Source organism: Zootermopsis nevadensis, unplaced genomic scaffold, assembly GCF_977971745.1.
Source record: "Zootermopsis nevadensis isolate Lab colony 2312 unplaced genomic scaffold, Znev_1.0 Znev_ptg000015l, whole genome shotgun sequence".
Taxonomy (NCBI): domain Eukaryota; kingdom Metazoa; phylum Arthropoda; class Insecta; order Blattodea; family Termopsidae; genus Zootermopsis; species Zootermopsis nevadensis.
This window is the reverse complement of record NW_028259147.1, coordinates 6133138-6160620: the sequence shown is the minus strand read 5'-3', so window position 1 is coordinate 6160620 and position 27483 is coordinate 6133138. Positions and strand designations below refer to the sequence as shown.

At 40.1% G+C, this 27483-nt stretch overlaps 1 protein-coding gene across 17 annotated transcripts in view; it reads left to right on the top strand.

The window, feature by feature from the left end:
• Positions 1-27483, top strand: part of Rbp6 (RNA-binding protein 6) — a 686229-nt gene that overhangs the window by 599696 nt on the left and 59050 nt on the right. For all 17 annotated transcript variants that reach the window (XM_087349142.1, XM_087349139.1, XM_087349138.1 and 14 more), the window contains 2 exons: positions 19755-19837; positions 26875-26959. In XM_087349142.1, coding sequence (XP_087205268.1) covers positions 19755-19837; positions 26875-26959 — 168 coding nt within the window. The remainder of the gene's footprint in view (positions 1-19754; positions 19838-26874; positions 26960-27483) is intronic.

Genomic DNA, 27483 nt, shown 5'->3' with positions numbered 1-27483 from the left:
CTCCAAAAAAAGTATGTGGGAAGTAGCCGTGTGTGTACTCCTTGCGGGAGTATTCCATCTTAATCAGATTTTCTAGCTGCTACCTCTACATTTGTGTCTGGCTCTAACTCCCTGGTAGCAGAACCCGCAGATTCAACACCCGACAACACCAAAGCCCGCCACCGATCACGATCCTGAGCCAACTCCATCCATTTACCATCCTCAGCCCACCTCCCTAAGATCCATCTTGATGTTATTTACTCACATACCCAAAACATATTTCCACTAATTTCGTCTTAAATTATATGATCCTCTGCGTTTATCGTGGCCATTTTCAAGGATATTTCCTCACGAAGCCTCTACAAGCATTTCTTGTCTCCTACATCCGAGCTACATGCCCAGTCTATCGTAATCTTGATTTACTGCCCTGAAAACACTACTTGAGCAGTAATATAATGAAACTTCTGGTCATATAATATACCAGATTCCCGCTTTTTCAGTTTCTTTTTTAATTTTGGTTATGAAAACTGCTTTCTTTGTTCGAACGCCGAGGACTACTCTCTGCTGAATTAAAATGAAACATCAGACTTGAACTGCAACGTATACAGATTAATGCAGAAAATTCCCGTCTCTTCCTCACGCTCATGGTCCATTTGAAACATACGTTTGTGCCTTCATTTTATAGACTGACATCACAATGCTCTAGTTCCAAAGGAAAGACATTCTGATAGGTTCTGGATGTGTGGGTAATCAGAAACAGTGTTCACAGCCAACCAGTCTTAGGCCCTGCATCTGTTCATGACAGCTATGCGAATGTTTTCTTGTCGCCTTATTCGTTCTCTTCGTCCTTTCTTCATTCACTGTTCTTCCTTCCCTTTTGTCTTTTTTCTTTCTTTCTTTCTGTCTACACTGGCTAAATTCAGCTGGAAGCTGTGAAGCGTTGGGATTAGTTCTCTGTAATTCAAATGATGTGTATTACTTTGTTCCAAGTACGCTTAATTTCACCGAATGTAAAACTGAAATATTTAGCACCACAGAAACCAAAGACAATTAATGGATCACAACCTAAGTTTCTTAATCCAGGTCATTTCTGTCCTTACCGTATTAACACATCATCTTGTTTTTATAATAAGAGACTCCGTGTAGCGGAGTCGTCCTTAGGAAGCTAAAATATATTCAGCCAATCAAGTAATTCCCCGCCTTTTATGGAACCCCAAAGTTAATTGCTGTGTTCACACGACCTTTCAATCACTCCCTATTCCGAACCAGATTAATACAATTCACACCCCGAAACTCTTTCCCTGAGATCAATTTTAATATTATTATTCCGTTTGCGCCTATGTATTCCAAGCGGTCTCTTTGTTTCAGGCTTTCCAACAAAACATTTCAACTCCTCGTCTTCCCTGATATGATCACCCTAAAAGTATTTGGCGAACATTCGAAAATGATTTACCTCCTCAATGTGAAGTTCTTTCCAGTCTCCCATCACTTCGACACTCTTAGGTCCAGATATTTTCCTAAGCGCCCTGCGCCCTGTTCTCAAAGACCCTTAGTTTGTTTCAGTAATATAATTTAGGAAACTTATCGACTGCTATGGATGTCAGGATGAGCGGGCCACTGTCTTTTGTGGGCCCCGTCAGCATAAAACCAGCCGTGTCAGGTGGTTGAAAGGCGGAAACTAACGTTTCGAGAAGCATCTTCGTTATCGTTCTCAGGGTACTGAAGCAGTGTACTTAGATCGTACTTAATTTCAGTTGTTTTCCACATCGCACTGTCAAGTGTCATGGACATTCGCTATTATATTATGAGCAGATTCTGACAGAAAAGCTCTGAGGTAGCTATTTGAAAGGAATGGTAGTGTCTGTGGCAAAGCACGAGTATGAAGGAGGTGGAGTTAAAGCTTTATGATATTTTATTCTCGGAACTAGATTAACATCAGTTGTCAGCTTCACGCTCCGACTGCTTTACCCCAGTGAAAAAGTTGACTTCTTTCTTTTGTAAAGATTATACAGACAATTTCGATGTTGAATAAAATTCTGATTTTTTCCGGAAAGAGATCCCTGGACGTCTGACCTCTAGCAAGTCATTCTACTGAACGACTTATCGTAAATAAGTGAAAAACAGCAGACCTGAATTAGAAGTGAAGTAAAAACATTGATGTAAGTTCTAGATGTAGACGATACATGATCTGGGAACGGTATTTGGGGTATTTTGATGGAATTTAATGTTCTTATGGCTACAGTAGCATGTAGGCTTGCTGCTAAAACATGTATAAGAGACTCTGCTCTTTCGTACTGATTGACTGAGCTGCACAAAGACTCAAAAGAAACAAAAGAAACTCGTAGTCTTGTCATGTGTTAAGAAATAGTTGCCGATCAAAGAAGCGAGACTTTTCGAAGATGGAATTCGCGTGCTTGTTTGGAGGTCCCGAGCTGATATCCTTATTCCATTTATTCTTTCTCACACTTTTTCTTTGTAGTAGCTTTCTTTGACGCTCAAAAAAATCGCCTTGTATCTGTTCTCTTTCTTATATTCACTTCAGCGCAATCTGTTTCTTAAATCTCCAATACCAGATGTTTTGTAGCAAATAAAGGAGACCTCTGATTTTCTCTCTGATCTTTGTGAACATGGTCCGAAACGGTCATGCTTGGCAGCATTTGGCACGACATGGCCGGGACTGGTCTAATAGTGTGCTTGGTGCGGTGTGGTGGAGGAGCCAAGATCCGGTAGGAGGAACTTCACGCCGTACTAGAATTAACGGCGTGCTGCTGTATGATACATTTGATTAGCGAAGCTTGCTTCGTCGGGTCTTCAGATATTTCTAGAAATAACTCGACACTGCGCGGCTGTTTCTTGTTCAACTGACGAAGTTGCTGCCTTTACGGAGCTCGTAGGTTCACGAGCAACTTGACAAACCCGTCATTGGTTCGTATTCTGAGCTAGTTAAGTCCAGTTCATATGTTCTCAGTTTATTTTCTGAGGTCATTTTTAATATTATTCACCCGTGTCTTTTGTGAACCAAACTGTAATTCAGTACTTTGTGTCACTGCGAAGTCCTGCATGCTCTGTAACTTCGTTATTTTTGATTTAATCTCCATAAGAATATTAGGTGAAACACAGATTTGAAACTTCCTCGTCACTTTGTTTTACTCCTTTCTCCGGTTAATTCACGTGTCTTAGGTTCAGATTTCTCATCAGGAATTTATTCTGAAATTCTCAGTTTACGGGAATCCTTTATAGTAAAAGACAAAAGGTAACTTTCTATGCAGAAACTAATACAAGGATACTTTTTCGTATTTTGCTTTGTGTATTTCGTCTTCGCATTATTCGGGGAATCACAGGTCGGCGTTGGTTTGTCGACGTTATGTCGTATGGCATCCGGAAGCTAGTCTTTGCCTTATTAGAAATCGTATATCGACGTCGGGTTGTTAAGTACCTCGAGAATTTCACAAAACTAAAACGCTTCTAATGAATTGAATTGTTTGTCCGCAGTCATATTCGAACCCGGGACGTTACAATCAGAATGCCAACGAACGAGAAATCACGGAAAAGAAACAAAGTCTATCCTCACCAATGCAGTAAAAATGTGAAAGATATAGTACTGACGATTACCTTTTGTTCTGAAGAAAACTTTACAGGACTTCGTGTGCTTACAGATAAACACCAATTACACCTTCGTTCGAATATCACAGTAGACATATTTCGTTACCTATTTCCAGCTGACCTTCGTATGATCACCACGCAGTAACGTTTTAAATTTACAGTTAAATAATATACAACTGCACGGTTTGAGATTTTGTGGAAATGCATATAAAACATGCGTAGACATCGAGGTTTCGAACTTGGCTTTATCACGTGTGTGATCTACGCTTCAACGGAAGTTCTTTAGGTATCATCTTAGGTACCAGCGACTACAGATCAAAGCGAAGTATTTCTTGTCTTTACTTTCGTTTTACCGTTGGACGTGATCACCAGTTGACATTAATTCATGTTTATATTCAGATTGGGCAGACATATTCGTGTCTGCTTGATAGACATCTGGCATAAATAATAATGATTAATGGAAGGCAGGAAAAAGCCACGTGCGGACAAATACAAGGAGATTGCGAAAGATTCGAATTGTGATATGAACTGCACTCTTAAACCGCTTCCTGATTCTGACTTTGAGAATTTTAAGAGTTTGATTTTTGTTGCGCAGATTGCAGAAGACTTTCATTAGGGTAATGTAGCAAGTAACGCTTTTTGGTTGTCCTTTGTTCGTGAAACCAGTTGAGGTCCGGATTTTGGCACCGGTTGCCTGGATACGGGCCTTGTGCCCGCCTGTCCACCTGCCTGCAGAGACCTGGAGGTGCGAGAGAACTGGAGAATCAATGTGAGGGGCGCCAGCGTGGCGCCGGCGAGGGGAGGGGACAACCAGGTTTGCTATAACAGAATATCACCCGGAGGCAGCAGGAGGGATTCTGGAGCACAGTGTGTTTCATAGAATTTGCTCTTTCTTAGTCACAAGACTGTGAACAGGCGTAAGAGTGACATTTCAGTTTCCCACTTCCAAACAACATGAGAATGAGGTACTGCATTTCGGTACAAGAGCCTCAAGAAGTAAGGTTTTTTGATAGTTTTTTTAAATTCTTCATTATTGGATTCTTTACGGCTAGACGATAATTGCGTCGTCGCGTGGTTAGGAAGAATAACCCCTGTCCGATATGCAGCACTGTATACATTACACTCGGCCAGAAGCTACAGCAAGAAAACTCGAGAGAAATTGGTGGAATTTACAAGGGATTATTCTTCATACTTTTCTTCACTTCTCTTTTATTTCTTCTCTCCCAGAGGCTGTCTCCTTAATTTTAGATGCCTCTTTATGTATGTGATAATTTTTTCATCATTCACCTTTCCTTGTCATCTTATTTCTTACAGGATTAACTATCTGTAGTCTTCCTTTCATCATGGTTGATTTGTTAGTCTATTGAAAGTATTCCCCCAGGTAAGCTGCAGCAGTCTACAGGCAATATAACCAATAAAATTGATTTTTAAGCCAAATAACGTTTCTCAACGTTGAAATGGCTTCTGAAGTAGTTAACAGAAGAGAGGAAGTCTTTCTTTATGGAATTCGCATTTCTCATCTAATATTACAATTGGGATGATTATACCAAAGATGATGATATGGGTGGAACATGTAGCACGCATGAGGGAGGTGGAAAGGCTGCTCAAGGGAAAGTGGAGGGAGCTGGGAGGGGAAGATTACAATTAAGAAGAGTGAGACGTGGAAAGAAGGAAATAAGACGGACCTCTAAGGACGAAAATGCTGTTTTATAATAATACAACAGGCCAACTAAACCGAGTATTATCAATCTTGACAACGATTATGTTGATGACCTTAATGCCACAATGTCTGTCGGCTCTCTCTTCTGTTATGTGTAACATCACGTCTTTTCTTCAACATTACTTTACAGAATGGCTCTGAATTCCGCTAAATAGCCCTTGGTTATGGATGAAATAAGTTACATATTACATAAAGTAGATAATGGCTAGAATAATCTTGGTTTAGAATCGTTTTATGGCACCTAGCTCTTTTGACAATTTTGTCTGATGTTAATAATTAATTGCGATGTTAGCTTTTCCCCATAAAAAACATAAGCCACAAACATTAGTACTTAGAGACTGCAGGCTGACGGGCCGATGGGGTCACCATTAGCCTTAGAGTGATATGACTTAGTGCTGTTTTTATGGTTACGTACAATTATCGTAAAACTTCCTCCTTTTTTGTTCCCATTTTTACGCTTTAACAAAAGGCAAAGTGTTAAGCTCAGAGATATAACTCGCTCTCAGTACCCGGCCTGAGGTTGGCATTTAGAGAGTGTAGCCGAGAAAGTTACTATGAGACCAGCAAACATCAGGTCTTTGTACCAACTGTAAACGATAGTGTGCCAGTCCGGGTGCATTTCAGATAAAGCGATGTTTACCTGTCTGAAAGGACGGTTTAGACCAGGCCAAGCCGATCACTGTACGAGATTTGGAGGTTTTCACGGCTGTGGCACTGTGGATTGTGATCTCTTTGTTTGGGCCACTCTGTAGATGGTTACCAACCCTTCTGAGGAATGTACCCATCTCCATAGTTTCAACGTTCGTCTTCATATTTCCTTCTCGCATGGCCTAGTTTTCCTATTCGAATGAAATCATTTTACTTCATTAATAACTTGTAATAAGTTTGCAGGTTTTTGTGAAACTTGGTTCAAGCATCATGCCACAGGAGGCTACGTCATTTTTTGTAACACCCTACCGAAAATAGTACCAGATGCATAATTCTAATACTTTGTGTATTAATATATTCGGAAATAACTTTTGCTAGTATCATGTTTGTTGAATGTATAATAGCACATTGGCCGCGCTTAATGTTTCTGTATACATACATAGAGCGCGGAAAATTGTAAATTAATATCGGCACACAAGAATATGTATCGTTGCTAATTTTACCTGTGAAACACTGAAAAATTCAGACCTTCCACCAAAGATTTCTGACCCACAGTTCGGGAACTTTTCCTGTTTCCCCTAAGAAATGTGCTTTCAGTCGCCTACGGTTTGTAGCACTTGGAGGAGATACGAAGCAGTTCAACGGTACAAATGTTTAATGACGTGAACGCAAGCAGAAGAAAAGGGAGTGTGTGCTTTTATACATTTCGCCTGGGTTTTGCAATTTCGGGTCGATGTAAGAGTTTTACTTCGTGCCATGTATGTAGGTTTGCAACACCCATGGTCCCTCGGCACGCTCAATAGTGGAATTGTAGGTGCTGGCATTTGAAAATTGGAACGCGAACCCGCATTCGAAGATACTAGAGTGGCATGGAAAGAGACGGGAAAGGTATTGAAGTGGCTTGTGGTGTGGGTCAAATCCTTGATATTCACGTCATCCTAAACACGCTTGCAGTCGTTTTTCTGTCATCCGCAGTCACATCCGCGTGGTCTCTCTCCCTTCCGCAATTTCATGTGTACAACACGCGTTCACCGCCTGCGAGACCGTGGAAAGAATTGTCTTTCGCCTCAGAGTGTTCTGCTTTACAGCTTGATAAACCGAAATATCTTCTGTTGGTTGTTTTAGAGTTTTGTGTGAGTTCTGCAATTGGATTTTGACCTGGATAGAGTGCAACTGACGCTCATAGCAACTTTGCAGTCTAGGACGTGTACAGTCTTCGGACTGCTGGAACGTTCGACCGCAGGTTCGAATCTGATTTAGGGAGAAACACCATGTCTGTTTTTTTTTATGTTTTGCACAAAATGCTGACGTTTATTTAACGTAGCTGTGAGTTTTTCAGACTCTCTAGCGTCGTATGATAAGATGATAAATAAATTATGAATTGTAAACTGAGTGGGAGGAATTAATCATGGTCTTCGTTAGGCGATACCAGGCCACGTTGCCTGTTTGAAGGTATGAAGATGACTGTCTAGTCTTCTTTAAGTTCTCTCCTTTATCCTGAGTTGCAGGACTGTTTTATTTCCAGTAATTGTGGCATCGTAGCCACGGTGGTCTAGCGGTTAGAACGCTGGCCTTGTAATCCTGGGGTCTCGGGTTCGATTCCCGGCGGTTATAACTTGTGTTGGGCAAGGCCGTGGTCTAGGCAACACAGAATTTTCCTCCGGGGGCTTACCGGTTTCTCCGTGGCATCCCAACAATTACTCCATTCACACACAGAAGAAGGCAATGGCAAACCACTTCTGGATCATCTGCCAAGAACGTATATGAACAGGTCCCAGTCCGAGAAAAGGATGAAAGGATCCTGTTCATATGGACCTGTCGTCAAACAGAACACTAAATAATAATAATAATAAGTACGTGTGCCTTTTTCCATGCTCGCTACGTGTCCAGCTTTGATTTCAAAACTGGGAAATATTTTTGAATGAAACATGCCATGCGTTGGTTGGTTCCTTCCCTTCAGCGTCTTTGTTTAACTACGAAAGTGGACGCAGATGTGATCTCTGAGTGAAATTCGAACCGGCGATCTCAGCGTATAAGCGACCTTGACTGTACGCTTCTTATGCGCGCAGCCTCTAAGATCGGCATTGTCGAATCTACTTGCATTATTATTTTAGCTTGTCCGTATTCTGCCGGCGTTGTCAGGTAGGAAGAGCTATGGTGTTCACCGTGCGGTGCAATAAATCAGGTCGCTGCTTCAACACGCGTGGCCTGCAAGCTCCAACTGCGAAAGTGGCACAAGGGGAACATGTGCCGAAACCTTGTTGGGAGAAAAAGAAATTGTACGGAAATGGTTAAAACCATGTCTGTTTGTTTGTAATTTATTTAGGAACATTGTCGGTAGCTCATCTTTTATGTCGTTGAATATTTGTGTAATAAATAATGAATTGTAAATACTATGGCCTGATGTAATAATGTGGGAAGCCTGGTAGCTCAGTCTGAAAAACCCATGCTTTGAGTTTGACGACCAGAGTTCGATACCAAGCAGTAGCAAAAGACTTATCTTACCTGCTGCACCTTGGGGGTTCCCAGCCTCACATCCAATTGTTTCCCCATTGGTAAACCGAACGGAACGTGAGGCTGTGCCTTCACTACCCCAGTCTGTCTTCAAGACGTGGTGCTTAATTAAGCACCAAGTACAACTTTGTTTGGACTTTACGGAAATATTCGTGGTGGTGCTTTATTTCCTGGCTTGCTACAGAGTTTTGGGTTTCTGACTCAGAGGCTTTCTGAAATCTGTACATGAGTTTTTGCAGTGAATTTTTTGAGTGTAAGCTAGTGGACGGTAGTGTAAAAACTGTGCGCGAGATGGCGTTATTGCACTCAACTTGGGATGCTCTCTGTCTATTTATAAATGGCGAAACGGAAGGGACCAGACCTGCTACAGAGATCCACATTGTGATATTGAAACACTTCCGCCATAAAAACTGAAAGCTGATGCGTTAAACCTAGTCTTGTGTTCAGAAAATAGTACAGCCATTTTGAAAATGGGTTATGCATCTACCAAAGTGACTGGTATGGCGAGATAATTGTATCTGGCTTGTGGCAGACTTTTCTGGAGGTTTCCTTTGGGTAAGAAGATGGCTGTCTTCTGAGTTGCTGCGCCGTATAGTCTCGTAGTTTACCGACGTTTCAGAGGTCCTTACTGCCTCCATCATCAGGGCGATCATTTATCGCTACACGGTGCTACAGCCCAGAAGACAGCCATCTTCTGACTCACCGCCGTGGGAACTTCAAAGTCTTCCTTTGAGGATGTTATCGTGGCATTGAGAATATTGTGTCTTCTTGAACATAATGCATTCGCAGGTTTATTTCTGTTGGGTGTTTTACTTGAACTTCATTTTGTGTCACTACAATAATTAAAATTCAATTCGGAGTAAGTATTGAATGAAACTAATACGAAATTTTAAGTTTTTATAACAGGCACGATTTTATCATTCAGCTTAACCTTTACAAGTTTCGGTACACTTTAAATTAGGCTGTTTTATTTGTATCTTCTTTAAATAGTAACAATATTTTAAAAAGTTCTAATATAGCAGACGAACTATGTCGGCGTGTTCACTCCACTGGCGGATTGGTGGGTTGATTTTATGGAACATTTAGGTTCATTACCATATTAAAGGAGCCCACAATTCGGCTCTATTCTAAGCCAACTGTATCCGGTCTTCATTTTCAAACCCTGTTACAATTTATTTTAATATTATCTTTCAGGGTCTCCAAAGTGATTATATATCCTTAGGTATTCTGACGAAAATCATGCTTAAGTATCTCCCAACCCATGCTGCATGCCCCAACCATCTCGCTCTCTTGATGATTATCTACAAGTTTTTCTGCAAGATCTGGTAGTATACAGCTCTTACGAATCTATCTCTTTAAGTACTTTGCAGGCACACATCTGTCTACCCCCTTTAATAATACACCAAGCCAGGACAACTAATGGACTACACAGTTCATGAAGTTGGCGGCATTGCTCAGCAAAGGAAGCCATTGTGGGCCGACGGATCGTAAGGTAGAAGTGCGTTTTGTTTTTGCAAAGTAGATTTATGTCTTACGTAAAGTAATAGCACTGTCTGTATCCACAAACTTAAATTTACGAGGAGCTGTTCGTCTGTCTGTAAGGTCGTCGCGAAGTCAAGAGAAACCATAACGTAGACTTCCAAAGGCGCTGTAAACTGAAATGAAACAAGTACGTAAGACAAGGCCATGACGAGTGACAGCCTAAATTATTACATCTGTGTTAAAGTAAAACTCCATATCTTGTTTTCATTACGAAATCTTGGAAAGACCTGATCGATTGAGGTCCTGTATCGTAGGAACTGTTATCGTACTTTGGTTTTATTCGTACGATTTTTGGTTCGAATACCGGTCGGAACAGTTTCTGTCGCTTTAGGAAAAATCCCGGAAAGTACTTAAAATAGACCACGGCTTTATTTTTCGTATCCTTTTGTCGCTGATATCTGTCATTTGAGGGTTTACAAAACTGTTATGAATTCTTCTTTGTTGAGAAGTGTTCGTATTTTGAGACGGTTTGCTAGAGATGTGTAAACCCAGTCGTTGTGCTCGTAGGAATTGTCTTTCCTCTTGAAAGGGCTGAAAAATGGCTAGCACTCTGCAGTGTATCATTGCACAATTTTACAGCCCACCTGAACTTTTTGTGGCTTCGCAGATCCTCTCTGTGTGTGTGCGTGCGTTTTTGGAAAGCAGAATGGAGACTGAGTGGTACGCTGTGACATTCTAAACTGCCTAATCTTCTCCCAACCACATTGACTGGTGATTGGTCACCGATGCTGGCTGGCTCTTGTCCTGTAGAAGCCCTTTAAGATGGAGACGGTGTTTCCGAAACGTCGCGATCTACTTATAAATCCACGTGGTGTTAACCTAGAAGACCGACATCTTTACCGCCGTGAGAACCTCAAATGTTTCGTGATGATTAGTTTGCTTAATGACGCTTTATTGACTGCAGAGTTGTATTGTATAGTAATATGACTATGTGATAATGAATAGTGAGTAGATTAGGATTTAAAAGGAGGAGGTGTGTGGCACATCTTGGCGTACCGGGTCTAAAAGTTCATGAATGCCCCATTTGACACCTGAAGACGTTGTTCTGATGATATCAACTAACGACGTGGAAAGTCCAAAATAAAGTAATTGAAAGAAGTTAATCGAAGTTTTAAGGTTTTTGAGGAACTAATAAAATTATACAGAAAACGGGGTTTTATTAGGTAGAAGGTATGAAGCTATGGACGCGATTGGGTGGTAAGCAATTTTTTTCCTTATTTAGAATATTCTGGGTTCGAGTCTTTGCCCGGTGAGCTCCTCCTTCCAAAATGCTGAGAGTCTAGCTTGAAATAGGCCCTGGCCGCTTCTGTTTGGACGACAAATAAAGTTGTGCATTTCGTTAAGAATTTAGCCATGAAGGCGTATAAAGGGAGTGGAGGTATAGCGCCATTGACTTTGGTATTAGATGACTGCGAGTGGTCGATGTCACGCACCGGCTGCTTTCCCACCGGGTAAAGAGTTCTCGGTGCTCTTTGAATATGAGGCTGAACTGGCCTCATGGACCGGACCGTGCGGTCTGACGTGATGGCGAATACAGAAATCCCTGACTTGCCAGGAATCAAACCCTGGTATTTTATCCTGTATGCACTAATTTTATTTGCTTAGCTATCCCAGTTTCATCGTTAATTTTCAGGCATCTCTCTTCTACTGTCATGAATTATTATCTTTATACAAGAGCAGTCATGTGAGAAAATCAAAGCTGTGTCCGATCCCAGTGTAATGTTCAACAGAGCCTTTAGGCTTGTGTGGATTAGGCAGTGTAGGTGGCATCCAGCACTGCCGTAACACAGGAGCGCGTCTTCCTACATTGCTGTTATCTGTACACTGTGCCAGCAACCAGCGGTCTATGAAATTTTAATCTCCATTTTCATTTAATCTTGGTGGGGAAAATTGCTCCGCTTGGCATGCTGCTACTGCTTACGTCACTACAGGGCGAGGCCCCCTAGTAGCAGTCACTAGCTTTCAATTCATACTGCTGCAACTGAACATGTTACTCGTGTAATGTGTTGTAATGCATAAGTGACACATGTGACGAGTTTTGAGTCGCGCAAGTGAGGGAGTTCGAAAACGGAGTTCTGACAAGAATGGCTGTATTTAAGGGGGAGAAAACAACAGAAGAATCTAGAACATTACGAATTGATGAGCGTAATAATTTTACATCCTTCACGAAAATAAATAGAGAGTTGAAAGAAAAAAGAGGATGAGATTGATAATATTCTTTGGGAAGTTCCAAGGGAAGAGATCGTGTGAAAATTTGACGTAGATGACAACATAATATTAAAAAGAATATTACAAGTTTGAACTCGATTCATTTGGCTCAGGATAAGGCCCAGTCTCGTGGCCTTAGTATATTTAGTTGACTGCTGTGACCGCAGTGTATATGACAGCTCAAGCTGTGGTCTCGGGTTCACATCTGCTCTGGGGGCACTATGTCTCCGTCTGTTTGTTTTTCCACGCATTGCTCAGATTCCCCACACCCCATCCTAGTGGTTGTCAGGAATTTCGTAAAATATATAAAATAATTTTAGAATTATTTCTGCGTTGGCTCAGGTCAGACGACCTCATCAGCAAATATTCCCAAAATCTGAATGATACGACTCTTTCTTCCAATGGAAAAATGTTTGCAGACTGCTTAGTTGAGTTGAAGTGGAGGTGCTTCGGCCGTTTGAAGCAAATGTTGTGCCGTATCCATACTCCGGTCTTGATTCCTAGCGCCATCGAAGCTGGAATTCGCTTCAATAATTCAAGTGTGAATGCAGGAGAAATGGTGGAGGCAGATTCCACCATTCGGCTCCTTTATACAATTGCTCTGATAGTTTCTCACGCAGTTTTCACAAGGGAGACGAAAAAAATATGACCCTGCTGAATATTTTGTTTGTTGTAGCGGTGAATTTTAAGGTTTCCATTTGTAACCTTGCATACGTTTGTCGCTTAGTGGATAAAGAGTGGTGTTTGGAGTCGTATTTTTGTTACCCACGAAACGGTTAGCTTCCTAAAAGAAAGGAACAAGTGAAGAAAGTGAGATATGAATGACAGAGGAAGGAAGGAAAGGGTAGAAAGAGGTGAAAGACAGAATGCAAGAAAAAGGATTAGATAAAAGACGAAGAGGGTTTAAAGGTCATATGGGTAGGTCTTGGTTTAGGGTTAGAAGACCAACTGCTTCTGTTACAAACTAGTATGTGGACCGGTTTCAACTGGAATAATTCCCCCGTTTCTCAGAATGTATATTTACTCATTTTGCTTCCATGTGTTGTTTGAATATTATTATTCCGTATCACTGCTGTGTTAGTAATACTAGTTTCCTTTGTTCGTCATAGTAAGATGTGTCTTGGCGGGTTGTCTCTGTTTAAACATCAATTTAAGTTTTCTATCCTGTAATTCTGACTGCTCTCTAGTACTCCATTTTATTTATATGTGTACTATGGGACATCAGAACTGGGTACTTCATATCATTGGTCAATTTCGATAATTTCCACGGCAACGTAAAATGATTATAATGTAGTCACTGGTAGCCAGTGTAGTGGAGTTTCTTTCAATTTTATGTTCATTGGACTTCCTACAGCTTCTACGGATGTCACATACCAATGCCTCTAAAATTTTATCATTTCTTTGAATTTTAATGGGATTTATTTTAGCACAGATGGCAAAATCCTTCCCAGGTTTGACGTTTTCTCGGCAGTAAAAATGTGGTCGATGTTGACCTGGGTTGTGACTCCGTGTGGACTTCTAGCCTTCATCGTTAATGCCATATTAATTCTTTTTTTCAAAATCTTATTGTCTCTTTTTAATATTGCTATATATATTGCCTTTTAGTTTCATAAATACGAGCAACTTGTAATCATGCCCTCTGTTAAGCGTTAAATAATTTAATTTACTGATGATAATCTTTCATTCTTGTTCAGTGTTTCTCTCTAAATTGTACCAACTTACGCACTTACTATTATTATAATTATTATTGTATCTGTAATTGGCATTTTAGCTGTTTATGCATGACTCGAATGGAAAATAATTGAATAAACGATCGAATTATCATCATTGTCATCATTTTCCAGCTCAAGTTTTTTGTTCATATTTTCTTGTCTTTTGCAATTCTGACGTGCCAGAGTAGAACTGGGAATCGAGCTTGTTCAAACAAACAAAATTAATTGTGTAAGATTTGAGGTTTTCACAGCGGTGAGTATGAAGATTTCTGTCTTCTGTGTTGTTGCGCTGTGTAGCCTGGTCGATGTTTACCAACGTTTCAGAGGTCATACTGCCTCTGTCTTCAGGGTCATTCATCGCCCTGATGGCGGAGGCAGTATGACCTCTGAAACGTTGGTTAACATCGACCAGACTACACAGCGCAACAACCCAGAAGACAGAAATCTTCATACTCATCGCCCTGATGACGGAGGCAGTATGACCTCTGAAACGTTGGTTAACATCGACCAGACTACACAGCGCAACAACCCAGAAGACAGAAATCTTCACAAAATTAGTTGTTCTTGGTAACAGTTACAAACATGAAAGAGTGTTAACTGGGACAGAGCCGAGAAATCGAAACTTTGCATCAGAAGGAAGATGCCAAACGAAAAATATCCTGAACGAGTGTTATAGTTACACCGAGTCTTCCGTGGCCAGAAGTGTCCATTGATACACGCGTTGCTACGACTTATCCGCTACGCTGCGTACTGTCCCATGGTATTTGCGTGACAATCATTAATCACAACAGCTAGACACTAATTGCAGCTCCTTTGTCTCGTCCGTCTTTCAACACCCGCTACAACATAAGAAAAACTTAACAAGCTGATGATGTTGATTGAAGCTGAAGATGCACGTACCCTGTGAACGTGAGTTTGGCAACACTGCCTTCTGATCGAAACCTACTCTGTTCGTGTTCGTGTATTATTATTTAAAATCTCAGTCCGTACCTCAGAGAAAACAACGCTTTACCATTACGGAACTCATTTGCTTAATGCTGTTGAAGGAAAATTATCGCTGTTTGATCTAAGAATCTCCGAAACACATAAATACACTCTTGTGGGCAAAAATTCGGAGTTACCGGTTGTTAAATCAGGTGGTACATGTAGTTTTCACTGGGTCACAAAAAGGTTAAGTTCACACCAACAAAATGGCAACGGTTCAACAGCCAAATGAACATTTTGTTGATGAGTGGCTGAGAGATACTTTTTTATGTCACATTGTATCCCTGCTTGCGACTTCTATTTTTGCAGCATCAGAAATATTACAGAAGCTCATCGAACTTATAAAATGGCGTCTAGAGTACCGCCATGTGTGACAAAGGACTGCAGATAGGTTCTTCCTTCAGCTGCTGAATCGGCAGAATTTTATTTTATTTTTTCTTTCTATCCTTTCCTTCGTCTGTGTAGCCCAGCTCTGTCAGGATCTTCTTCTTGTAGAGAAAGAGGAAGGAGAGATGTATGTGGATGAGTTATTGCCTATCTGTTGGTCTGAAAGGAGGAAATGGGAAGGAAAAAGCTCTTCCTAACTTTATCTCTCTTTCTTACTCTGTTTACTTTCATCCGTTCGTCTCTCTTTTTCCTGTCTATTCTCTGTAGTACCGTAATTTTTCTGAACCTTGCTTTATATCACGACGTTTTCTTCATCTTCTCTTTGATTCGCTTTTTCGGATCTTTAATTGCCTGATCTTGTTTCTCTACCAGCGTAGACCTGTCATCATTTTCCTTAATTTTGAGGACAAACTGTCTCGTTTTCACCGCACGATGCGAAGAATAAAAGTTTTGCGGTATATCATCGTCGTCTTGGCATGTTATGAAAAGTATGGTGGAATTTTTTATTCAATAAACTTTATTTTTCTCTCTCCCCTCGGCTTCCCACGTCCTCATACATTTCGTTGTATGAATGGCAAACGCACTATATTTTTTCCACTTTGAGACTTGGGAGAACGCATTAACTGACTCCGTACGTCACGCTTGATGTGAACGAACCCTGTCCATTCGAAAGTACTGAACTGTTTTAGATTAAATTTGATTTCAGGTCCTGCTCTGAAATTTAGGGGATTTTACTCTTTGTTATTGTCGGTCCGGTATAACTTTAGCTTCGAATGGAGGCCAACTAGAACTTGGTGGGTTTTGAGATTTCAGGTTTTCTCAGCTGTGAGCATGAAAATGACAACCTTCTGGGAAATCGCGCCGTGTAGTCAAGTATAATCCGACCGGCGTTTTAGAGGTACATACTGCCTCTATAATCAGGGTGATGCGCGACGTGTGTCCCTTATGATGGAGGCAGTACGCACTTCTGAAGCGTTGTAAACTTCTACGAGACTGCAACGAGCAATGTTTCAGAATGCTGTTATCTCATTTAAAAACTGTTCCCTAGACAAAAAAATTATCTGTGACGGAGTACGGGTCTCTTTATTGTTTAAATATTTTGAGATATTTTCCGATGTGGTAAATATAATACAAGGAAACAATTTTCTCAGGCTGTGCAGTAGGTCTGTGGGCTATCTACAGTATGATTAGCGAAGAAACAATAGATTTGTATCTGCAGTAAATGAAGCAGCATGATCGCTGAGTTAAGCAATTTTAATATTGGATAGATAATGAATGAATCTTATACAGAGTTTAAGAATATGTTGGTTTCTTATAATGTGGTGTCTTGCTGGAAAGACAATTGGATACGGTGCAGGAATTGGGAAGGACTGTACAAAGGAGTTTCTTTAGGCTGTATTTGATGTAGCAATAAATGAACGTCGAATTAGGGATATGTTCGTTACTTACGTCAGTAAGGCTCACGTGAATAGAGACCGACTAGAGAATTTGTTAACTTATTTTAATGGTGACAAAGTTCTAGCTAGGTATGTGCCATGTTAGTTACAAGGTTACAAATATTATAGGAAAAAGTATATTGAACATTTTCCATTGTCTAAGTACAATTTTATATACATGTCGTTTCGAGTGTTAGATTCAACTCCTGAATCGTTTGTGTAGGTATATTTCTAGATATACCAAATATAATGGATAGTGTCCAACATTGTATTTCTGTAATGAATCTGCCATTTTTACAAAGCTTTGTAGGAGATCATAAATTATAAATATCGTGTATGAATTTAAAGACAAATGTAAATTTAGCAGTACTTTGACATAATATTCAGGCTGTGTAAAGGAATGGTGGATGAAATTATGCGTTGAGATAGATTAGAGAGATGTAACCTGTTCCCCACTGTTATTTCTATTTAGATAACTTATAAATATTTAATGAAAGTCAGGATTTTATAAATTGTTCTTTACAGTACACATTTTTATTGCGTTATATAGAATTCGTAGTATAATATAAAACATGGTGGAAATGAGAAAATTTTATTGCTTTACAAATTTTCCACCATCTCTCTTGTTACAGTGTTGTCTTCTGATAACCATGGTTCCATGAAACTGTCCTTACGGTGTCGCTGAGACTTGGCGCTTCAAATCGAAAAGAAAAACCACAAAAGTTTTGTGCCCAATTCCGTTCCATTTTCCTGGCGGAGTCAGTCTATCTATCCCGTGTTGAATGGCGTAGTCGCAAGCTCTCTGATTTCGTTTAAGATAATTCCGTGTCACTCCCCACCCCGCAAATCTTAACTTAAAAGTTTGCGCCGTGGACCTTTCCGTTCACTGATGCATGCTGATGGGATATTTTTCAAGAAGTTGGAATTGAGTATTAAATTGCTTTTCGAGTGTCAATTAACTTTGCATTTCACACAGGTTGAAGCCCGCGCAAACATATATGATATCCGCGTAGAGAGAATAAAGAGTGTAAGAGGAGACGTAAGGAATTAAGAAGGCTGGGAACGAAGAAGGAAAGATGGAAAATGTTTAAAGAGGACATGAATAAAAGTAGGAAATAAACAGGTAATCTTAGAAGGAAGTAAACGGTGAAACGTAAGAGAAAATAAAGGAAAGCAGAAAGAAGGAAGCAAATTTGAAGGGATGGAAAGGAGAGAAGAGAAAATATGATTACAGAAACAAAAGTCTTAGAATGACGAATTTGTGATTGGTGGTTTATTTCAGCTGCAGTAGTTATTTAGCGCTGGATGACGCACGGCTTCTGGTTATAATTGGGTTCCGAAGGACGTGCTTCACCTTGCACAGTGATTTTATCTTAAAAATGTACGTTCTGTCTTATGTTTATTAACTAACTAACTAGATGGCTTACCGAATCCGAAGGTTCATCACCGAATTAACCAAAGCCCTCCACCGGACCCTGTCCTGAACCAACAAAATCCAGTCTCCTTCAACTCCTATCTCCCATAGATCCCGCCTGACAATATCCTCCCATCTACGTCTAGGTCTCCCCAGCGGTCTCTTCCCCTCAGGCTTCCCGACCAACACCCGGTGCACAACCTCTTGTCCCATCCATGCGTGCTGCATGCCCCGCTCTTATGTTTATTAGGTAGTTAAAAGTTGTCTCTGCCACCGATCATCACCATAATTATGGTGGTGTTGATGATAACAGTATTATTAATGATGATGATGATGATAATGTATTTGGCATACGCTTTATCATCGGAGTGAAGATGATAACTCAGTTCCGTTCAGTGTAATTAATTTATTGAGACGCTTGGCATCAGTTAAAAAGGAAGAACGAGACAGGCACAGAAAGGCAGAGAACACGTGATAAAAACAAGATTAATCGGGCCTAACGCCAAAACAATAACTTCGTTAGAATGAATGTTTCTTTAGATATGGCTATCGTAGGCTAATATTAGCAGCATTAATAACAGTACCGAGAACTAATTGTTTTAATATACCCGTCATAACTTCAGAAAACACGTCTTTGCACTTCAGATTTTTTCTTAAAAATTTTTTGATTAAAATTTAGCGCCGTTGTTACGTATTGAAGCATCATCACGAGCAGTTTGATTGACGGGAATTGTCCTGTTTTTTAATTAAAAGTAAATATGTCTGTACTCGCCGACGTGCTGTTTTGTAACCGTCACTTGTTCGTATCATCCGGCGTATCGATGTGACATCACATTCTGTAGCAAGCGTCTTTTATTTTACGAAGTTGTCTCCTCCATTTAAACAATTTTTATATCAGCGTTATTTATCATGCCACTTTGTTTGTGTTTGTTTTTCCTGAACTGAAAATGTCATTTCGAGGAACGTGTTCATTCTTCGGGAACCTCGTTGCTACGGTGAATTACATACTCTTCCAAGTGACGGGTTGCTTTATTTTATTCAGCCTTGCCATTCCTATGTGCTGATAATGTTTTATATAAAAATTTTTACCAAGAAATTCAGTAAATTTTACGTATGATTTCTTGCATTTGCTGTAGAAACACTTCAATAATGTAAATATGAAACTGGTATATCTCACATATGAATAAACATAGATTATTAACACCACATGTGATTATATAAACAGTGCCTGTTTTGGCATGTATCCATCATCAGGTACGTTTGTATGTCCTGCCCACACAACACGATGCAACCGTTTAAAAATACTTCAGTAACGATTGTTTGCAAAATTACTTTACTATATTTCAGGATTTAGAGAAGTTATGAAACAACACATCTTGGAGGCTGTCCGATTTTGTGAATTAATTCATAAAATAAGGATACTTGTACACTTCGGGTTTAGCCTGAGCATTAAAATTTGTCAGTCGGCACTGGATGGGATTAAAACCTGTATCTACACTATAAAAATCTAATATAATATTGTCTTCTTGTGTGAAACATATTATTATTACATCACTATCCTTAAAATGTGTTTCATTCCCCTGTAACTCTGTTTTATTTATTTTCAGGTTTTGGATTCGTCACATTTCAAAGTGAGGACGTCGTAGATAAAGTCTGTGAAATTCACTTCCACGAAATCAACAATAAAATGGTAAGTAAGACCATATATCCAGTATTATTAATGTTACAATTCGCAGGTGTGCTCTTACAACTGTGTCCCTCGGAAAACTGCCAAAGAATTAATGGACGCAGGTGTAATTAATACTATTGCTAATTCCATGGTAAGCCTACGTTATATTTTTCAACAGAATATAACTGGTATAAAGTCCTGCTTTTCTGTGACCCGTAGGATGATTACTTGTCTGTAAAATTCCACCATTGGACCTTATCTGGAGCTAATTAAAAAAATTTAATTAAAAGTACTGTTCGTATTCGAATTCGTCCGTAAGTGAAACAATTTATAATACGAATATAACAGATACACAGGGTTTTTTTTTTTTCACGATTGAATTTTATTTAGTACTTGGCAATTTAAGAGGCTCTAAATCGATAAGACGACTCGATACACAAATGAATGTCTCGACTTCCATACGGGATTCCTTGTCGATTGAGAAACGTAGTATGTTTTACCATGGTTACAACAGTTGAGTGAGAGAACTTTTATAACTGCCTTATTTTTTCTATCCTCGTTTCCTTTTAGCTAGTCAGTAGTCCGTACCCTTGTTTGTGGTTGTTTGAATTATTTGTGAATAATCAGATTGTATGGTTATCGCTTTTATTCGATTCGAACCTCATTTCAGACGTTGCTTTGTATATTTGAAGGAACCCTGCTCAAATGTGACGATATTGTTTCTTTGTTGTAACTGCAAGTTCAAAACTGGATGCTCAACAGCCCCCACTTACTGTCAGGTGGCAGGGTAACACTAGTTTTTAACTAATGTTGTACCTGCAGGAAATACAAGAAACTGCATTCTGCTTCTTAAGGGTTGTCCAACATTTTTCTTCCCTTGGGCCAAGATCCTTTGGACCCAAGATCCAAAATACACTTGCTTATACTATTTTTAAAACTAGTGGCAAATTTTCGTTACTTATTTGTAAATTACCGATTACTATAAAGTTAGGTATTATTTTCAAAAATGTCCTGCAATAGCTTGTATCTGACGTAATTTTGTCTTGGACAACTTAAATTTTACGTTGTGATTTTAAAGTAAATGACATGTGTGGTACTTCTTCGTGAAGTGTCAGACGAGATAAGGATCGTGTTTTTTGTGCAAATCCACCGGAACAAGGGAAGTAAACGGCTTGTAGTAGTTGGTAACAAATTAACAAATAATTTCGCGAACCCGGTTAACATGTGGTCTCTGACATTGGATGTGTCCGTAAGCCGCCAGTTAGACCTACTGCCGTTATCAGACAGTTCGATCCTGCAATGCGCCTAATCGAATTTTGTAAAAAAAAAAAAAAAAAAAAAACTTTTGAATGCTGTGAATTGTGATATAAAATGGTTCCTTGAATCAGAAAGCTTTTGAATCTGCTGTTGTACAGGATCTCCGTGTTTTGATGTCCTCAGAAACTTGGAGTGACAGTCTAGGCCTACTCTTAAAGTAATGATTTCAGCTTCAGTAACCTTTCCAAACGAGCCTGTCTGGCGGTAATCAGTGCCTTGTATTGTTGCGAGGAACTGACGTATGAGAACTTGTTACTCTCGACTCCAGGATCGCGGTATTAACTGAGCTAAAATCTCCTGCTGCAAGTCCTGCCACATTAATGTACATCCTCGTTTCCTTAATACGAAATAGGAAGGTTAGTGAGGAACTAAAGTGAATTTCAAGATAGATGAGATGAGAAAGTAAAGAAGATTTACCCCCTCTTCTCAGCCCTCATACACTCAGACAGCCTTTGAAGAGGAAAGTGCTTTGTCAGGACCTTATATCTCACTTTGCCCCACTTCTGTCTAGCGAGTCTCTTAAACAAGGATATTGCTTATGCTGTGCTTTAAGGTATAGTGGTTTATTGAGTCAATCATTTGTTGGTTATTTAACGACGCTGATTAAAATGTATATCTTTATGTTGTTGAGTGAATTTGGAAAATGATCATGAATCTTGTGTTGGCTGAAGTGTCGAGGTCTAGTGATTAGCATTTAGGAGGTCTGGCTATTTCCAGACCGAGATTCGAATCGGGTACCTCCGGAATACAAGTCATACTCGTGGTGGGAAGTCGATAAAGAGTGAGAAGGGTTTTGCGAGATGAGACGTATCTCTCTCAGGTTTGTTGTTTTATTCAGGCACGCATCTAAAATCCAGTACAAAGAAAGTATTGGGGTTTATTATTCCAACAAAGGACAATTTTATGTAAATAATATTTAATTGTTCAGATCCTACCCCCATTATAACACGAGTCATCGATAGGAGGACAACTTTTTCTGTCATTTTGGGAAAAGCTTTTTCTGCTTATTATGAGTAACAAATGAAACTCAAGAATGGTTACGTGAACTACATACGGAATTACAAAACGTTAAATCAGGTGATGCATATAGTTACCACTATTTTACACAAGGTTATACAGCATTTCGTTCACATACTGCGCGTGCGCAATGCTATTTTGAAGACATTCGCTCTTAAGATTTATTTCCTGCGCTGTTAAACGATAACGTATACAGAGAGTATTGATGGATGTTAAAACACGACGTTGTAGCAACCAAGATGGTATTAAACATTCATAATCAATTGGTATTTGGTATTTCAGGAGGCATTTGTTATACAAACTGAGTACGGACCGATGTTTCATATCGGTACTTCCATTATGACATCACGAAAATGTATTTTCAGGGAATTTTATTCAGATATACACCCAAGCTATATCATATAGGTCTACGTGTTTTTGCTTTAATGTTTAATCGTATGTAAACTGACAGAAGTTATTCTTTGAATTATTCATAAAATAAACAACCAAAGTAAATCGTTGTTAAATTTCAGAGACAAACCAGACGTATATTTTAAATTATAGTACCAGCACAGTTACGTAATTTAGTCAACCAGTAAACGTTTCATAATGATTCCCCCGAGGTACTTACCTTGTCGTACATTTATACCTACATGTATTTTAGATCAATTCTTCACTACGTACTGTAAAGAACGGACACTGAATTATTCTTATCTAAATTTAGGTTTCTTCCGTTGTTTACCACGCGTGTCTAATCTTGGAAATACAAAATAGATCGCGTCATGCATTAAACCGAGGCGGCAGTGGACATAGATGGTTCTGTGCATTGCATCATGTGGTTTCCTAGCAACAGTGAGGCAGACATAATGGTAGAAAATATTTTACATGATGTATTAAATGTTTTAATGATATATGTGCGAGGTATACTCGGTGGAAGCTTCAGATCACATTTGAAACTTATTTTTTATGCTACCTGATTCAAACTGAAAATGGCACGAAGTTAAAATGTTGTCAGATGTAGTGTATGTCTTGCGTTTGAAAATTTGTATATTATGACACGTGCAACACATTTTATGTGTCACGCTGTTCTGTGTGTGTGGTCGTTCCTACCGATATGATGTCATCGCCTTAACGACTTGTTTGGCGGAAAGCAGTTATGAAAGGCGCTCTATCTACAGGGCAGATTTGTTCACGCATGGGGTGGAGAAGCTGTCATACATAATGAAACCGGTGAAGCAGGGGTTAAATCTTCTTCTAAGCCGGATGTGAAAACCTCATTTAAAAGCACACAAATGCCAGCGACCGCAGATCTTCATAATTTGGAGAGAAATTCAATCGGTACCTGAAGCTAAACCATATTTTATACCCTGAAGATGGCTGTTTTTTGGGTTATAGCGCTGTATAGGTCTGATAGATGTTTATCAACGTTTCAGAGATCCTTGCTGCCTCCATCATCAGGGCAACCAGCCTTACCAGACCATTTCGGGCCCAGTTATTAAGGAAAGGCCATGGCCGAGATTTCAGGTTCTCGGTTTTTTCACCTTGCAGTCTGCTAGTTATTGACCGACATGTCAAAAGTGCTCACTGCCTCTTCTGAAACGTCCGTCAGTATCTATCAGACTACACAGTAAATATTGCAGAATTTATCAATCTTTGTTTAGAAGGCAATTCGTTTCTAAACAATAGAAACATGACAACAACATAATAATTATTAACTATCAACTATGATCCTGGTAGCAGGACCCAGAAGTTCAACACTTAATACGATGGGCATGATCCTAAGCTACTTCCACCCACCTTTTCGCCTCTCACACTGCCTAAATTCAATCTTAATGTTGTAACATTCTGGGAATCTGCCTACGTTTTAGTGGTTCTTACTGACAGCATCACCAGGACAGTGAGTGTACTCATCGCCCTGATGATGGCGGCAGTAAGCACCTTTGAAACATTGGTCAGTTACTGTCAGACTTCACGGCGCGACATCTCAAAAGACAAGAATCTTCATATCGTATCCCTGATAGTGTTAAATATCCTTTTAATATTGTCTTCCCATTCTTTCCGTCGATGATTCCTCGTCTGTTTCGTAACTCTAATAACCCCCCAAGGTAACATTTACAAATCACAATCCTAATCTGCTTGCTTATGTACTTCCGTCGACTGTGTATAAAATTTATCTCTTTCTGGACGCAAATTAAACTCAACAGTTGATGCAGCGTCTGTAAATTTTCCACGAACCAACATATTTTATTCTCTAACTTCGTGACAGAGTTTTACACGAGTACTGGTTACACCCTACTGTTGAAATCTTTGTCTAATAAATTCCAGCAATCCCACATATTTGTTTCGTGCGTGAGTTTAATGAGAATTCAGGCGGATCATGGGGCCTAGATATAAATATTCTATCTGTGATATATGGCAAACTTAAAGTACATTGTCGGAATCCGTACTAGTGAAAATGACTCATAGTACTAATCAATATATTTTTACAGAATACATCCATATACATTGTAGCAATGTATACGTCAGAAGCTGTTTCCATAACTTCTTGTTTAAGCATTCGATTTGCGCATTATTTCAGCTCTTAATCCATCTAGTGTTTGGGACGAACTAACCTCTCTTCTACATTTAAATAAGTCGACTTTGCTCTCTGTCTGAACAAAGTACCGTGTCTGTTGCTGTTCAGAAGCAGTTGGATGGGCGTGCGGAATAAGAGACGCGTGGAATTTCACGCCACTTGAAATCACATCAACAACAGACATACACACACTTGTCTTGTTATTCTGGAATTGTGGCTTTTGGGAAATTAATACAAACAATATAACAGCATATGTCATTTTAAGTTGAAGTAGCTCTACAGTGTCATGTCAAACCATAACGCCTTGTCAAGTTTGTTAGTGAAATTCCTGCAGACGCTCACAAGTGTAGCAACTCCACACCACTGTAGTTCCGACATCTCGGCCGTGACGTAATATCTGTCGAGGAAGTTTTCGGAAAACGAAGTGTGCGAATTAATGTTAAAAATAAACCGTCTAGTGTTCTCTGGCAGTTGTTATAATGAGCAATGTGTAAGGTTACATGCTTTACGTAGCGAAATATCATGTTATCACCGCGGCGAGAATGAAAAATTCTTTCTTCTGGGTTGTTGCGCCGTGTAATCTGGTAGACATTTACCGATGTTTCTCAGGTACTTCTGCCTCCAACATCGCCCTGACGTTTCTGAGATGCTTTCTGCCTCTGTCTCGGCTGAGAAGGGACTCTCTTTTACGTGCTACACTTATCCTGGCTCTTGGAGACCCACATAACCTCCTATCAAATGGCTGTCCGGGATTAAGCCAACGTAGCGTGAAGCTACCTACTTAACTGCATAGAGTACCTACGTCTGGAGTACATGCAACTCTGCCTGTCATTTCATGCTCCCGGACGCTTTCTAATTGCTTATGAATTGAACTAGTTTCTTATAAACTTGTCTTTCTCGTATATCTATACATGTTGGTACTTTGCAAACAATGGCCGTATATTTGGAAATTCAGTACTTAAAATTACAAGCCATGGGCGGATCAAGAACGGTTTAAGTCTGACTGTCATGTCTCTGAGCCGTGTTCTTCAATGCCTGTCCTGTTGATATGTGGTAATAGTCGTAATCCAGAGATACTGGGTTAACATACAAACGTATACAGGAGCCAACCCGTCCGCCTGTAATCTCTGCAACCCATATGGAGGCATGTGATAGTCTATAGTAACAAGTGTCATGATAGCCAGCCACTCTCCTCTGACAAGTTAAATAAGTTACTACAGTTTTTGTTCTTAATGAAATCCCGCCCGCCTTGTATACCAAATACAAGCAGGCATAAGCAACAAACTATAGCAGATACTGAGTTTAATTAATGATTAAGTTTTATAATGACGATGTTTGAAATCTTGATACCCTTCATGCCGTGCGGTTATATAAATAATGTTCCGTAAGCCAACCATCTTTATACACTGTTTATTGGCATAACGGATGCGTTTCGGTCTTTACAAGACCATCTTCAGTGTTCAATGTTTATATATTTTGTTTGGGTAAAATACCTCCAGTAATGAGACTAGTGTAACATTATGGTTGGATTTGACTCGTTAAAACATTACATTTTAAAAGCAATTATTAACATAAACAATTTAAAACATTTGAATATTAAGACATTCCCTGGAATATGTTTTAAAATTAACTTGCAATAAGGTGTTTTTTCTGTACTACATCGTAATATAGAATACATTATTTATGTCACACTACTTCCACTTCATACTTAGTTTATGGATTTCACGTTCATATTTATTAGCAACATTTATTGTTTAAAAGTGGTTTGATTACTTAACGTTATAAAGACGTAATTAAATGTGTAAGAATCAGATAATGTTTTAAAGTCCAGGAAAAATAAATGTAGAAGGCGGCTGTCTCTAGATTGAAGGACCGAGAGTATGATATTTTGTGGAAGTGGTAATAATGCGCACCATTTTTAAGGCCAGGGTAGACTTCTTTCAAGCTTTCGAAAATTGAAACTAGCTCTACCAGGGGGCCCACTACGTTATTTCCCCTCTCCGGTTACTTGAAGACGGAAGCAGAACTGTTTCCGAAACGTGGTTTTAAACACAAACACTTATGGTTGGATAATTCATAGGATTGTTTATTATTCCACCTTGAGGTTTCTCCTGCGTCCTTAGGTCGAATCGTCATGTGCGTTGTTACAACCGTCGGACATGTGTTGCAGGTGGAGTGCAAGAAGGCTCAGCCCAAGGAGGTGATGCTGCCCGCCAACCTGGCCAAGACGCGGGCCGCCGGCCGAGGTGCATACGGTGAGTTGCTAATGCTGAATACCGCCGCTGCAGCTGCTGCGGCCGTAGCAGGCGGTCTGCCTCCAGGGGCCGGAGCGTCGAGTCTCGCGGCCAACCCTGCCGCTATTTACCGCTACACCCCGTACCCCATCCCAACCGCCGCGGGCCCGCACCCCGTGGGGGTGGGTCTCCATACCGCCATGGTCCCCATAGCTGTCGCCCCTCCCAGAGCCGCTACCAACCCTAACTGCCTTCAGTACACGCCGGCCACGAATCTGTACAACATGGCGGGGGCGGTGCAAGCTGCCGCCTCCTGCAAGCGCGCGTTTGCTGCCGCGTTGCGTCCCCACCCCACTCCGGCCACTGCCGCCGCCCTTACGTACAGTATGAGTGACTTGCTCGGGGTTCAGGGGTTGGATGTGTCCGCTATGTATCACCCAACTGTTCCTGCCGCCGTAGGCCTCTGACCCATGTTCACCCCTTTACCAGGGCCCCAGTGAAGAGGAGAGGGTGTTCTTTCCGCTGTAGTGCCAAACTACGACACC